Source organism: Mytilus californianus, unplaced genomic scaffold (genome assembly GCF_021869535.1).
Source record: "Mytilus californianus isolate M0D057914Y unplaced genomic scaffold, xbMytCali1.0.p SCAF_4, whole genome shotgun sequence".
Taxonomy (NCBI): domain Eukaryota; kingdom Metazoa; phylum Mollusca; class Bivalvia; order Mytilida; family Mytilidae; genus Mytilus; species Mytilus californianus.
In genome coordinates this window covers 60,713,895-60,729,948 of record NW_026262690.1, presented here as the reverse complement: position 1 = coordinate 60,729,948, position 16,054 = coordinate 60,713,895, and the positions used below count along the sequence as shown (strand labels likewise).

The 16,054-nt window shown below is 31.3% G+C and overlaps 1 protein-coding gene across 1 annotated transcript in view; it reads right to left on the bottom strand.

The window, feature by feature from the left end:
• Positions 1-1,553: 1,553 nt before the first annotated feature.
• The window catches only part of LOC127737001 (transient receptor potential cation channel subfamily M member 1-like), a 79,414-nt gene continuing 64,913 nt past the window's right edge, over positions 1,554-16,054 (bottom strand). Inside the window, exons 23-32 of the mRNA XM_052247558.1 lie at positions 15,776-15,995; positions 15,319-15,458; positions 13,271-13,410; positions 12,185-12,309; positions 11,907-12,001; positions 8,813-9,004; positions 8,203-8,398; positions 7,808-7,927; positions 6,406-6,579; positions 1,554-5,286 (exon numbers count right to left, since the gene is read on the bottom strand). Of these exons, the coding sequence (XP_052103518.1) occupies positions 5,185-5,286; positions 6,406-6,579; positions 7,808-7,927; positions 8,203-8,398; positions 8,813-9,004; positions 11,907-12,001; positions 12,185-12,309; positions 13,271-13,410; positions 15,319-15,458; positions 15,776-15,995 (1,504 nt within the window). The 3' untranslated portion in view covers positions 1,554-5,184. The remainder of the gene's footprint in view (positions 5,287-6,405; positions 6,580-7,807; positions 7,928-8,202; positions 8,399-8,812; positions 9,005-11,906; positions 12,002-12,184; positions 12,310-13,270; positions 13,411-15,318; positions 15,459-15,775; positions 15,996-16,054) is intronic.

Sequence of the window (16,054 nt, the reverse complement as noted above, 5' to 3'; positions counted from 1 at the left end):
TACAAATAGTGTTAAAAGATTTTAGATAAGGTATAAATACAAATCAAAGTGCTTCTGAGCACTGAAGGGTAGAGATTGCTTTCATTTTGTAATGTGAACTTAAAATTAAACAATTGATTGTTTTTAGTCAAATAATATATATTTTAAATCTTCCTTTGTTCATAATTGTACATTTGTAGTTGAACCTATTTTCATATTGGCATAACAGATTCATTCACCATGCACAACTTTTGTAATTTTGAATAAATCAGTTTTCTTGACAAGTAAGGTTATTAAAATACAGTCTTCATCTTGTAAATTTTAATATCTGAGTATAACGTATCATTAAAAAGTTGCAGGACATTACCTTGGTATCACATAAAGAATGTTCACTTCACTGCACTATGTTGTTTTAACTATAAAAAAGTAAAATAACAAAAATACCAAACTCCAAGGAAATTCAAAACTGAAAGACCTTTATCAAATGGAAAAATTAAAAGCTCAAACTCTGGAAGATATAGATATCAAGCCTTATAAGGGTAATGATTGCATGAATGCAATCTTTACCTCAATTATATATTGATTTACTTAGGTTAAGAGTTTTAAAATTTCTCTGATCATTTAGAGCCAATCACTGATAATATTTATGCATATTCAATTCATAGTACACAGATGCCCCATTCGCACTATCATTTTCTATGTTCAGTGGACCGTGAAGTTGGGGTCAAAACTCTAATTAGGCAGATCATATCACAGGGAACATGTGTACTAAGTTTCAAGTTGATTGGACTTCAACTTCATCAAAAACTACCTTGACCAAAAACTTTAACCTGAAGCCGGACAGACAGAGGGACAAACGGACAGACATACGAACAGACGCACAGACCGAAAAACATAATGCCCCTAGGTGGGGCATAAAAAGGGAGGAGATTGGGGTTACCACAATTCGAATATATATGTCGACATCTGTAAATCATATAATTATAAGAAATAACAAACCTGTGATGGTGTTTGTAAAATTTTCGAAGGGATGATTTCAACTTCATCACTTTGAACTCTTGGTTTTAATTGCTTCCTTGTAAGCCGCAACCCAGTATCAAAGAATTCAGTATCAAGGAATTCATGATAGGAAGTGCAAGCTCTGGAATATTTTATCAACTGGGAGCTATATACTCCATATGCAGGCGCTGCTGAAGTTAGTATTAAGTAATTTATTCAATATGATTGGCATCTATGAGGGTCGGACATTCCAGTTAAGACGCCACCTCTTCTCTGATTGTTGATCATGGCAGTTGTAAATCATACTGGTATTGTATCAGTACTCTTATCTAATAAAAATGATTAAACTAGTCAGCAAATTGACAAAACTAAAGACATATATTCTTGAAGAACTGTTTTTAAGATATAACCAAAATGTTTCAGACTTCATGTACACAGATATGAGAATGATCTTCAACTGTATCTCAGTGTGTATAAATAAATAAATAAGCCAATCTGGCAACTTTCTATTTGGAAGGCCTGTTCCTTTGGAAAGAATTGGAACACTAGTTTCAATGCTTAAAAAAACAAGTAAATAAATAAGGTAACTTTTATTGACAAAAGGGCAAAAAATCATCAAGACAAATTGTAAAATCTCTAGGTAAGAAAAGAAAGATATAATAAAAGGTAAAATCCATGCATTGCAATTAATATAAAATAGTTATAATACAATGATCAAAATCTTTAAATAAGCATTATGACTAGGATATAATTGTCTTTAATTACGTTTACACAAATAAGCAGTAAATCTTATCTGTGTGTAAATTTTTCAAAAGTTATCAAAATTCACAATTTTTATTTTTAAAATTTTCTAACTAAAATAAAATATGTAATTTAATGTTTTAAGCAAAGGCGTAGCGTTCTTTTTAATAATAATGGTATACTCTAGTAGTTAGGCTCTGTTAAAAAGTGTCTTGGGGATAATGATAAACCTTTGTCCATTTATCAGTATGTACATTGGTCTAGTTTGAGAAGTATTTTGGATTAAGAGCCCAATTCTCATAAATCTATAATGGTATATTGAGTTACCATAATCAACAATTCATTCTTGAATGACCAATGAAAAATATTTACTTTCCCCTATACAGTTAAATACAGTTTTATAATAAACTGTTGACACAGAGATTTGTCTCTACATTATATGACGAACAAATGTTAAAAGACATCTAAGGACAACTAGAAGTACTAAGTGCAAAGGTCACAAATGATACACTACCCATTACCCAATCCCTTATTCTCATCTCAACATTTGAATTTGAAATATAAAAAAAAGTGAATAATTTCTTTGTAGCTAGTGTCCCTTTAAGTTATGAACCTAACATAATCTGAATGGACAAACAGATGGACAGACAGAGTGCACCCTCTTAACTACTTTGCTTTTGAGGGTGTCAAAAAGGTACATTTTTTTTCACTGTGTTATAGTGGAGAGAATGATACAAAACCTTTTAAGGCCATTTAAATAAAAAGTAATAATAAAAAAAAAATCTGTCAAATATTCATAATCGATACGATAAATATTCAATAAAAATTACAGTAACAAAGCTTTTACAACCAAAGCGAAGCTCTTATATTTTGATTACAAACAGTTGCGAGGTAAAGTTTGACAATAATATCATACATAGAAAATCAAATGCTAACTACCGGACTATAAACTAAACTCTGCAGAAAAAAAAAGCAGATGAATTATTAATTCAAGGCTTTCAGTCATTGCAATAACTCCTATCAGAATTTAGTACCTAATTTTCTTGCAATTGGTCAGTTCTATTTGAATATTACCTAGACCTACTTAAACATTTGTTACTTAGTGAAATCATTATTACTTAGTTGAAACATGTTGCTCCAGGCGACTACTTATATTTACCTGATTTCCACTTGAACACTTTAATTTTCAACACCTGATATTTTTTTTTAAAAGCTCTCTATATAATTAAAATAGAGTTGACCATGTGCAAGAAAGTAAGTTAATATTTGTTAAAGTTTTAGTGTAAAGAAAATTAGATATATACTTTAATTTGTGGTTTGCATGGTAATTTCATAAATATCATGCAATAGTGACATTTTAGGCACTAAAAATGGCAGATCAAAATGTTAATGACTAGAAATGAAAGAAAAAGCTTCCATTTTTTAAAATAAAACAGTGGGTAGTATATCAGTAGTCTAAAATGATTAAATCATCAAATTACAATACAAAACATCATACATGTAAATATAAATACTAAAATAGCATTTAGTAACTGAACACATATAAAAAAAATCAGAATCAAAACTAAATATGGCGGTAAGAATATCATCTGAAATCATACTTAACAATATATTTTAATGTAAACAAATAAATTATGCTTTTTATTTCATTCAACTTGATTTTGAAATAGCTGATTTTCCTTGATATCAATCAAAGCTTCAACTGACTGAGTGTGACTTAAAGAGCTCAGGAGACTGAGGGAATTAAATTAAACAATCTGGAATTTACTGCTTGCTGATAAACAGTTGCATTTTGCTATACAATTGATTAGAAATATTGAAATGATTAATCAGACAATTAGAATTTTATTCACTATCTTAATCATACAAGTTTTCTCATACATTTTTATCTAACCCAATGTTTAATATAGAAATTATCATAAAGTCCAACATTATACAGTAAAACAGTTTGAATAAATTGCTTCTCCAAGCGCAGCCTGATACGACCTCACAGGTCCAACCCTGAACAGTTGGGGAAAAATGGACACAATATTCGCACTTGATTCAGGTCTGAATTTGGATTGTAATTCAATATTTGACACATAATAGGTTTCTGACACAGAATAACTGTAGTCAAAGAACTTTGAATTGGTTATATGATATATGATTTGAAGTTATATTCAATTTTTTGCTTTTGTGCAATACACAATGCTGTTGCGAATTGACCCCCCCCCCCTTTTTAAATAAAAAAATAAATTTGAAGGATTTTCTTTTTGATTTCTGAAATCTTGAAGAGAAAAATATGTCAACAGATCCGTACAAAGGAACCATGCTGTGTAGTTCAACAATTTCATTCTTATGAGAGCATTTAATTGAGCATACTGTCTGTCAAACTGTATGTGCAATAAAACTGCACAACAGATTTACCTGTAATTAGTAATAAGCAGATGCCATATTTATCAGTAGATTGTTTCCATAGAAAGTATTGTGCAGTGCCAGGTCTTGGCCTACACAGAAAGTGTTGTACAGTGACTGGCAAAGAGTTACACAGTAAATGTGTAAAGTATCAGGTCATGGCTTCTATGAAAAGTATAAAGTATCAGGTCATTACTTCTATGAAAAGTGTAAAGTATCGGGTCATTACTTCAATGAAAAGTGTAAAGTATCAGGTCATTACTTCTATGAAAAGTGTAAAGTATCAGGTCATGGCTCCTATGAAAAGTATAAAGTATCAGGTCATTACTTCTAGGAAAAGTTTAAAGTATCAGGTCATGGCTCCTATGAAAAGTGTAAAGTATCAGGTCATTACTTCTATGAAAAGTTTAAAGTATCAGGTCATGGCTCCTATGAAAAGTGTAAAGTATCAGGTCATGGCTTCTATGAAAAGTGTAAAGTATGGTTTACATGGTCACATTGGTGCTGTTGCACATGGAAAGTGTTGTACAGTGTTAGATCAAAGCTTACATGAAAGTGTTGTACAAAATCAAGTCTTGGCTTACATGGAAAGTGTGGAACAGTATTAAGTCTCTGCTTACATTTCAAGTGGAATATGTTTTGTAAGTACAAGGCCCTGACATCATTTAACAAAGCTTACAAAGTTCACATTACAAATGTATATAAATTATGCACATTTAACACCCATGACTGCTTTGTGAAATGGTATCCCAAATGGTTTTCATAGAAAGTGCTGGGAAATTTTAACTTCTGTGAAAGTTCTTCTATTTGTGGAAACGAAATTTTGTGAATTATTGTAAAATGTTATAGGTTTCTAAAAAACCTGGATTGTGACTTGGCAAAGAGAAAAAATAACAAGTGAACTCAACTGAAGGATATATTAGAAAAATTCCATGTTCAAAATATACTGACTTTGCCTAAAAAGCATATAAAATTTGCATTTCTTTGGGTAGTTAATTTTATAGTTTCAGCACACAATTAAAAGCCACAAAATTCGATCAATCACAAACAATAACACATGAATATATATATTCAGTAATAAGCAGTATGTAGATTAGCAGCTTGTCTAAGTATCAAGTCCTGGCTTCCAAGGAAAGTGTTGTATGAAGAGACAGTCTTCCATTTCTTCTCTTTCTGTAAAATGTAAATAATTGAAATGATTAATTGATGGGTTCTTAATGTCCAAAAATGTAACATGCAAATTCAGGAGCATAACATGTTAAAGGGGCATTAATAGCTACGAGATATAAAAAAAAAATAGAATATAATTTTTTTTTGTTCAATCATTAATGAAAGTAAAATAGTGAAATAATACTTCGCTTTTAACAGCCAGTTTGGTTCAGTTTTGTCAAAACAAGCAAAGAAACATCGCTAATGAGTTATTTGCTTGCAAATGAATAATTCGACCTCATTGAATCCATATTCATGTGAACTTTAATTGATCCCTATAGCTAGAGATGGGTTACGCATGAACTAGGGCGTGTTCAGTTATTAAATGGAAAAGAATGTAAACATTGGAAGTGAAACAAGGGTAAACCATTTGGTTGACTGATTCGATCCAGAAAAACACATTCTTATACAGGTAAAAACGATTATCAACATATTTTTTTAACCTATAATATGAAATCAAACAGACCTAGGAAAATCCAATTGCATGAGTTCGCAATCTATTTATATCTATGTTTATGTTTCTATCTTGTTATATGACCGTCTTCAGTCTTTGGAGGTCACCTCGATGGTTAATTAAATGGCATCTAGACTAAAATAGATACATACTATTGAGTCTATGCATTGAAAACTGTTTATTTTAGACTTTTTATAATTTGGATATGCATTTTAGTATGGTATAAGTTGAATATAAGAATTTGAGTCAAATCGGTGAACATGAATTTGACAAAGTATGCCCCTTTAATGTCATATTCATATGAATATATCCTACTAGGTTATCAACAGACAATACTGAGAACAAGGAACATGCAACCATGAGACTACTGAGGCAGTTCAGTGTAAATGAAACATTCTTATTTAAATTATGACTAAATTCTGTCATTTAACATTTCCACAACTGCATACTGGATAATGTCTTACTCATATTCAAATATCTGCAATCACTTATTTCTACAAGGCTGCTAAGCTAAATCCTTCCAACATAAGATGTAGCATTATATATTGTTAACATAAGAGTTTGACACCTCAATTCTAAATAATTAACCTTGTTTTAAAAAGGTTAAATTCTAAAAATTAAACACTTACATTTTTTAAGTTAAATTCTTTCTCTCTGTCTTCTTCATCAAAATGTAAATTCCAGACCTCTACCTCTCTCCATGCATTATCTGAATTGGACTGATCATCAAAATATCCTTTGTAGATAACAGTGGAAGTAAAGGGAGATGAAGATCCATGGGATGGAGAAAACTGTCTGAAAAACTAAAAAAAATCAAAAACACTCTTTACTATAAAATAAACTAAAATAAATGGGGAATGTGTCCATGGGACACAGATGATGCCCCCGCTTGCATATCATATAAAGTTATAAAGGGACATAACTGAAGAACGGTAAAAGTGACGCTACCAAATTTGTACTTTATCTGAGTTTTGTGGTAATAAGTATTGTGTATAAGTTTCATTAAATTTGGTTGAGGCAAAATTAAGTTAGAGAACGGAAACGAAAAATTCAGCAATTTTTCCAGTTGTAAAGGGGCATAACTCTAGAACGGTTAAAGTGACACCACCCAAATTCAAACTTGATCTGTGTTTTGTGGTAATAAGCATTGTGTATAAGTTACATAAAATTTGGTTGAGGCAAACTTAAGTTAGAGAACAGAAACCAACTTTCGGATGTACGGACGGACGGATGGACAGACAAGGGTAAAACTTAATGCCCCCTCCGCTATGGCGGGGGCATAAATATCTATTAGTTGCAGGTCATAAAATCCAAAGCTACTTGTATTAGCAATCATTATATTACAGTACAATTTTTCGTGTAAACATAGAAATCAAATTTGCTTCTTCGTTTTTAAATAGGCGAGCCAAGAAATGTTTTCTAGCTATAATAAATATTGAAACCTACTGACCACACTGGTGCCACAGATGTCCTTTTATTACCTGCTAAGTGAATTGATTGGCTAGAAACATATGTAGTAAATAAAGCTTATATTGATTTTATGTTAATGATGGTCAACCTACCAATCAACCAAAATTAAACTTAAGTGTACTTTTGTACACATTAAAATATAAGCTATTAAGTATGCTTTCGTTGTCAAAAACACTAGTGTCAGATTTTTTTGAAAAGCCAACAACCTTTTTCTTTACCAACACAACCATATTTTACCTCAAATATCTCCATAATCAAGTCTAGTATTTTTGAAAAAAGTCCAATCTAATTTGAAACTTTAAAGTTTGAAAAGTTCAGTGTAGCATGCTTTTAATATCAAAATGGAAACACACCAATAGAATGTCTTTAGAATAAATACATCACTACCAAAAGTACTCCTCAAAGTAAAAAGTATTGAACTCTTTTGTCAGAATATAGTCTTTTGTTTTAATAGAAAAAGAAGACATTTTTCTTCATGGATATGACTTTTTTAATGTACAAATGTACTCTACATTTTTATATCAATGTAAGTGCAAAATATGATCATGCATGACAACAAACCTTTATCATATCAGTGTCTTCCATGTCTGGATTGACCTTGGTAGCTGTATCTTCAGCTGTGAAGGTCAAAAACTTCTGACATACAGCACTATACATAGTCAAATATCCATAATCACCTCCCTGTAAAACAAACAATTTAAGTACTAACTTTTCACCTAAATGCTTACTATTTATTGATAATTATACACAAATCTGTTATCTTCTATGATGTTTTTACTTTTTAGAAAAGGATTGGATTTCATTTAGGTTTAAAAAATCAGTAAAAAACATTATTTTCAAATCTGAAGTTTTACTGTCCAATTCCTATTTTTGTTTGTAACTTTTGAATTACTTCCTATAACTGATGAGATATATACTGATCTTGGTTATGTAAAGTTATTCAAGAAGTATCATACCCTAGGTAATGAATACTCTGAACTGTCACTTTTCTGTATGGCTATCACTTCTAACACTCTTTTATCATCAACAATGAGAAAATCCTCAGAGTTCTCTTTCCTCTTCCAACGTGTGATAACCACTATTACATTATGATTAGGTCCCCATCTGTGTAGTCTACCTCGTCCTCTTAAACCAGTTCTCCCTCGCGGGTTGCTATTATATATAAATATATAAAATTATAACGCATTTTTTTGCCTTGCATAAACAGAAAATAAAAAAGCCGATATCATGCATAAATTCTTAGTTTTTTGCATTTCCTTTTTGAATTTTTTTTTTAATAAAAACAACTTTTTTGTTGCCTATAGGATATATGTCCATCAATTTTTTGAATCATTTGAAAATTTAGTAAAAACTAATAAAAAAAGAAGGCAAATAATAGGGACAAATACAAGTTGAAAACAATTCCATATATGACAACTGTTTTTACAATGTTTTATAATTTATTGTTTGAATGATGTCTTTTAAAATTTATTAAGAAGACAATATCGTTCAAGCAGAGAAATGGTTTTGATTTTGATTTATCTTAAATTTTAACCAATAAAATAATATTTATTAAAACTGTCTTACATAGGCAAATTACAGGTATCTAGCTGATATTTAATTTTGACTCCATCTTGTTTAATATAAGTTTTCCTGTCAATCATCCTCTTCTTGCCTTTAATAACAACAGTTGTAGATGCATTCCATGAAGGCATTATACTGACTATTTCTGATTCTCTCACATTCTGCATAGACATGGCTTTACTGTCTATCAGAGATCTGTAACATCAATGAAATAGCAAATTTTATCATAGATATGAAAATTGTCCCCTAATTGAAAACTTATTTGCATTGAAAGTATATCTTAAATGATAGTTTTAATATTCAGAGGTTCTTACAAAACTGGAAAATACTAACTTATTTAATAACTCTAACTATAAGAAGAAGAAGATGTGGTATGAATGCCAATGAGACAACTCTCCACAAGAGACCAAATGACACAGAAATTAACAACTATAGGTCACTGTATAGCCTTCAATAATGAGTAAAACCCATACCACATAGTCAGCTATAAAAGGCCCCGAAATGTCTCAAACGAGAAAACTTATGGCCTGATTTATGTACAAAATAATGAATGAAAAACAAATATGATATACAGCAACAAACGACAACCACTAAATTACAGGCTCCTGACTTGGGACAGGAACATACAGAATGTGGCGGGGTTAAACTAGTTTGTTGGCACCTAACTGTTCCTTTCATTACACACTGAACTTTCATTTCTTTAAAATACATCCCTGTCTCAATTATATTTATAACATTAGTTCCAGAAACAGCGCCTACTTGTGGCAATTGCATTTCAAGTATCCAGAATTCTGCGATTCAACAATAAACCACAGATTCCAGTACACCAACAACAGCTGCATCAGTAATACTCTTAATGGTGCCTTGACACAGCTTTTCTGAGGTAGTAACTCTGTCAGAGTAAAGCCAAACAAAATGAAACACTTGGTGACCTGGAGCATGTTACAAAACTACCAAAACCGGATATGTATTGTTTTTTTTTATAGTACTTTCAAGTATATTCTATATCATGTAGGCTGGTGTTTAGTTTTTAATTGGCTCAATATTTTTTTTATGGCAGGCTTATCAGCCTTATGGTGACCTAGAGTTGCTTAAATCCACACCATTTGGACTCTGGTGGAAAGTTGTCTCATTGACAATCATACCACATCTCCTTATTGTATAATCATCACAAATTCTATGAAGACAATCCTCTTCTGTACACAATATTACTCAACTCTGAAATCGTTTCCTAGAAGCAAGTGTTAAGATTTACTTCCCAGAGGGTCCAATGTTAATATATGTTTGATGATGCCAGTAAATTTCAGACAAGCATACAAATCACAAATTTTAAGCTATTATCATTTTTTATACCTTAAATCAATAAAATTTGATAAATGGCTGTTTTTAACACTTATTTCCAAATGGATCCTATGTTTAATAAACTGTGCCATGTTTGAACAGATTGTCACCAAAAAACGGTTAATTTTGAAAGACCATTATTACATCATATTATTCTCTGTGCATTATATAGCATCAATCTGTGAAGAATTTTTCCATGAGAAGCTGTCAACTTATATTTCCTACAAAGTCCTATGGTAACATATGTTCTGAGTAGCTAGCTTTTTGGACTTCATATTAGAAGTCAAAATGAAGTATTTATGACAATAATATGATCGTCCATAAATAATTTTAATCCAGTCTATAAAACTTTTTCTAGAAAAGATGTTTTTTACATATTTCTTCTATGTTTAACCCCCTATGTTATATTTTTAATTATAGCAGCAATTTTAGTGGTTGGTGAAATAAATCACAAATTTAAAAAAAATGCATTCTAAGGATGAATCATGGCTCCAACTGACTCAGAGGTTTTGTAGATGAAGATTATACAAAAATATTAATGATGACAGATGCCAAATGGTAGGAGCTCATAGTGGTCCTATGGGTCTGCTAAACTAACCAAGCATCAGCAGTCTATTGCAATTATCTCAGCAGTTCCAACTTCCAAATCAGTTATTGGATATTTATGAATTCTTACCTTATATAATACTGTACACAAAGATTCAAAACACATATTAACAAAGGATAATTCAGTGTCGGCACACTTAACTTTTTGTTTGCATATTTACAGTGAAACAGAGCCAACATCATTGGGAAGGGATATAATTAGTGAGCAATAACTCACAGTACATCTTGTTTGTTTCTCGCTCATTATTCTTCTATTTTCAGTATTAGGATGCAAAAATATAGGTCAGTTAGGGTTTGAGAACTGAATCCGTTGGATGTGTACTAATTGATACTTTAATCTGAGAGAACATGATTTATTTATTAGTTGTAATTGACTTTGAACTAGCAGTCAGTAGCTGCGAGTACTCTTATTTCCTTACTTTGTGTCTATTGTATTTATGTTAGTTGTGTTTGTGCCTCGCATTGATCTTTTGCTACTAATTTTTACAGTTTGTTCTTATGTTGTGCTGTTACACCACTGTCCCAGGTTAAGACAGAGTTTTGAGCACTCACAAATATGTTTAACCCAGCCACATTCTTGATGTGCCTGTCCAACCTATCAGGTGCCTATAGTTCAGTGGTTGTTGTTGGTTCATGTCTGTAATATTTGGTTTTTCGTAAATTATTTTGTTATAAATTAGGCCGTTAGTTGTTTCACATTTTTCATGTCTGGGCTTTTTAAAGCCGACTATACGGTATGGGTTTTTCATTGTTGAAGTCTGAACAGTTGCCTACAATTGCTAACATCCACTTCATTTGAACTCTGGTGGATACTTGTCTCATTAGCAAACATACCACATCTTCTTATTTTTATATAGAATGTGATGTATGTGCAAACAGGCGAGGTTTTTGCACATAAAACTGGTTTAACTACACTACTTTTGTGCCTGTACAAAGTCAAGCTATGTCAACCATGTGTTGTTCATTGTTTGTCTTTGATTGTATGTCAGTTTTTTCTGAAGAGTCAGGTGTTGTTGGGGGTGTGGTGTGTTGTAATGTCCAGTATTTGGTGGTTCTTTTTATTCTTTTTATGCACATGAATGGCAAGAGTACTTAAAACCTCCTCTGTTTAACAAAAGTGAAATAAAAAAAAAGTATTTATTTAACTTACTGTAGGAAGTCTTGATCAACATATGGTTGTGTCCTCTCTGGATAATTGTCTTTGGGGCAGGAATATACAACTGGATCATAGGTAATGTATGGTATCTGTAATGGTAAAGTACAGTTTATTGTAAGTTTTTAGAGCTCTTTTCCTAATGCTTGTAGTTTAAAGGTTTGGTTGACTTGCTTGCTTTGTTTGTATAAATGTGTGCTCAAGCATTGCAATTAAGTTTGACATCTGCAATCAATAGATAGGTGCATAAAATATTGATATATCTATAGTTATACCTCCCAAGGCACATATTTATCAAAAACAGGAAATCTGGTCACAGTTGTCTCTGGGTAAGGTGATCTTCTACTGAGCACATGTATAAAACTTTTTTCTGCTACCAAGGCTGGCTGCAGTTGTGGATCTAAATTTAAAACAAATGGATCACATAATGTTAATATTTGTTTTATTTTGGTCAGTTCATGTACATCGATTGATTCTCATAATTTGACTACTTTTCTGTACATTTTTTCTATTTATCTATTAATGCAGATGTATATTTATGGCATGATACAGTAAGCATCACAATTCAAGATAATAGAAAAAAGATTGAGTTACAAGTTCAACCAAATCATATTGTCATGAGCCTGTACACAAGTCTATAGCCTAAGTCAGTGATCATTCTATTATTGCTGTTGTTATTCATACATGAAATGTAGTGTTCAGATTTCTGATCATCTCTGTTTAATTTTTTTTGTTATTAATTTGTATGAACTATACTATTTCTGCTTCTGAAAAGTGCTGAGGGTTAAACAATGACCTATAAATATAATCTGGGTTTTTTTGCTTGTTTGCTGCCTCACTCTGGTTTAACCATTATCCTCTTTGATTCATATGATTCACCATTTTTTTGAAATACATAACCTCGTTGAAATTATACATGTACCAAACAAGATTACATGTACTAACTATTACTTAAATATCTAAAAGTGTAACTCAATTTCCATTTTACACCTTTTTTAAATGTCAAGTCCACATAAATCAGAGCCCATGTGGATAACAAGTGTTTATTTGATGTCTATGATTTTTTGTAAGACATAACTACAAAGATTCTTGATGCATACAACTTATTCAACTAAATCAGAATATGACAGGATTGTTTTGGAAAAATCAAGACATATATTCAAATATTAACCTTTTCCCCAAAAGCTTAGAATCAAGACCAGATAAATATTCTCTCTCCAGAAAACAGTAGGATACATAAAAATATTTCTTCAAACATTACTTTTTAAATGATTTTTTTTTTAATTGACCAATCTATCAGAAGATCAAAAATAAAAAAAATGTAGGACTCCTTCAACTTGACTCCGTTAAAACAAACTTACTGATTTTCTCAATCATGTGTCGTAGTTCTTCAAGTGCCATTTGACAACTAGTAACATTCTGTTCCAAATTAGAAATCTGTTCTACCAATTTACCATCAAATTTTCTTTCTTGTAAAAACTGGCTCATTATACTGTCTAACCTAGAAATAAATAAGTTGTAAGTCCAGAATTACAGAGAGTATTTTTTTGTATCATCATTTTTCAAAAAAATCATATATAAGTTTGTTTCTATCTTCTTGTCAATTCTCTGACTACTCAAGTGGGACATAAAATTTAGCCCTTTAATTTTTTAAATTCTTTACCAGAGTTTGTTTCCGGACTTAAATTCATCTTAAGCACTTCTGTTTTTTCAGACTACTTACATTTGACTGACCATCAGCCCTACTGTTTGTCATACTACTCACATCTGACTTTGTTTTTCACCCCGTTTTATTTATCAGAATACTCACACCTGACTTTGTTTTTAGGACTTCTGTTTTTAGACTTGTGAATTTCGGTTGCTTACAAAGAACTCCGAGTTTAAGAGCTATCCTTTATAAAAAACCTAATATCAGAGTTATTCAGCTCTTAATTTTTTGGCCGTGTTTTTTGTTAAAACCTTTAGCACCACTGTTTTCAGAATACTTTTATCAGATATCATTTGATAGCTAGTCTGTTTTCAGACGACTGACACCAGATTTTCTTATTTAACCCTTTAATTTTTCAGAATACTCACATCTGATTTTACTTATTAGCCCTACTGTTTTTCTAGATTACTCACATTTGACTTTGCTTATTAGCCCTACTGTTTTCTAGATTACTAACATTTGACTTTGCTTATTAGCCCTACTGTTTTCTAGATTACTCACATTTGACTTTACTTATTAGCCCTACTGTTTTCTAGATTACTCACATTTGACTTTGCTTATTAGCCCTACTGTTTTCTAGATTACTCACATTTGACTTTGCTTATAAGCCCTTCTGTTTTTCTAGATTACTCACATTTGACTTTGCTTATTAGCCCTACTGTTTTCTATCTTACTCACATTTGACTTTGCTTATTAGCCCTACTGTTTTCTAGATTACTAACATTTGACTTTGCTTATTAGCCCTACTGTTTTCTAGATTACTCACATTTGACTTTGCTTATAAGCCCTTCTGTTTTTCTAGATTACCCACATTTGACTTTGCTTATTAGCCCTACTGTTTTTCTAGATTACTCACATTTGACTTTACTTATTAGCCCTACTGTTTTCTAGATTACTCACATTTGACTTTGCTTATTAGCCCTACTGTTTTCTAGATTACTCACATTTGACTTTGCTTATTAACTGTACTGTTTTCTAGATTACTAACATTTGACTTTACTTATTAGCCCTACTGTTTTTCTAGATTACTCACATTTGACTTTGCTTATAAGCCCTACTGTTTTCTATCTTACTCACATTTGACTTTACTTATTAGCCCTACTGTTTTTCTAGATTACTCACATTTGACTTTACTTATTAGCCGTACTGTTTTTCTAGATTACTCACATTTGACTTTGCTTATTAGCCCTACTGTTTTCTATCTTACTCACATTTGACTTTACATATTAGCCCTACTGTTTTTGTAGATTACTCACATTTGACTTTGCTTATTAGCCCTACTGTTTTTCTAGATTACTCACATTTGACTTTACTTATTAGCCCTACTGTTTTTCTAGATTACTCACATTTGACTTTGCTTAATAGCCCTTCTGTTTTCTATCTTACTCACATTTGACTTTGCTTATTAGCCCTACTGTTTTTCTAGATTACTCACATTTGACTTTGCTTATTAGCCGTACTGTTTTCTAGATTACTAACATTTGACTTTACTTATTAGCCCTACTGTTTTTCTAGATTACTCACATTTGACTTTACTTATTAGCCCTTCTGTTTTTCTAGATTACTCACATTTGACTTTACTTATTAGCCCTACTGTTTTCTAGATTACTCACATTTGACTTTACTTATTAGCCCTACTGTTTTCTAGATTACTCACATTTGACTTTACTTATTAGCCGTACTGTTTTCTAGATTACTCACATTTGACTTTGTTTATTAGCCCTGTTATCTTCTGCTTGAAGCTGTTCTTCTTCATTTTCCAATTTCTTGACAAAGTTTCCCCAATAACTGTAATTCTCTGAATACTGAGTCATCATGATATTTATTTTACTAGCTCCATCCTAAAATATTAATTCTAGTAAATGTAACACTATAAGATTAAGCTTTTCAAACAATTATCATTTTAACTACCATAAATTTTACAACATCCAGCAATGACAATGATTTCAAACTCTTTCTGAAAAGTGCTAAAAGCCTTTTCATTTGAAAGGGATGATCAACAATTTAACTTTACCTTTTTCAAACTGCCAACTTTTCAATCAAAATTTTTATACACAACTAATTTAAAATTACCTTGGAAACATGGAATTATATATGATTTTTTTTTTCTCTTTGCAGTTATCAAATACACTGGGAGTAAATATAAATTTTTACTCACTACTGTTTCCTTTTTCTTGCAACAATCAGATAAACGCCTGCAACATCTCCTCCAACAATACCTGAATGAGCGGAATATACATTGGAATACCATTATAATATAGCTGATGATGTTTAATGGTGGAGGAAGGATCAACTTCTCTTCAAAGTCTATAATCAGACTATACTTCTGGTACTTATATATAGCTTCTGATTGACCCTGCACTTTGGAATTTGTAGAGCTGTAAAAAAAAAAATAATCACATTTAGATTATTGTTAGATGCCTTGATTAATGCTTCA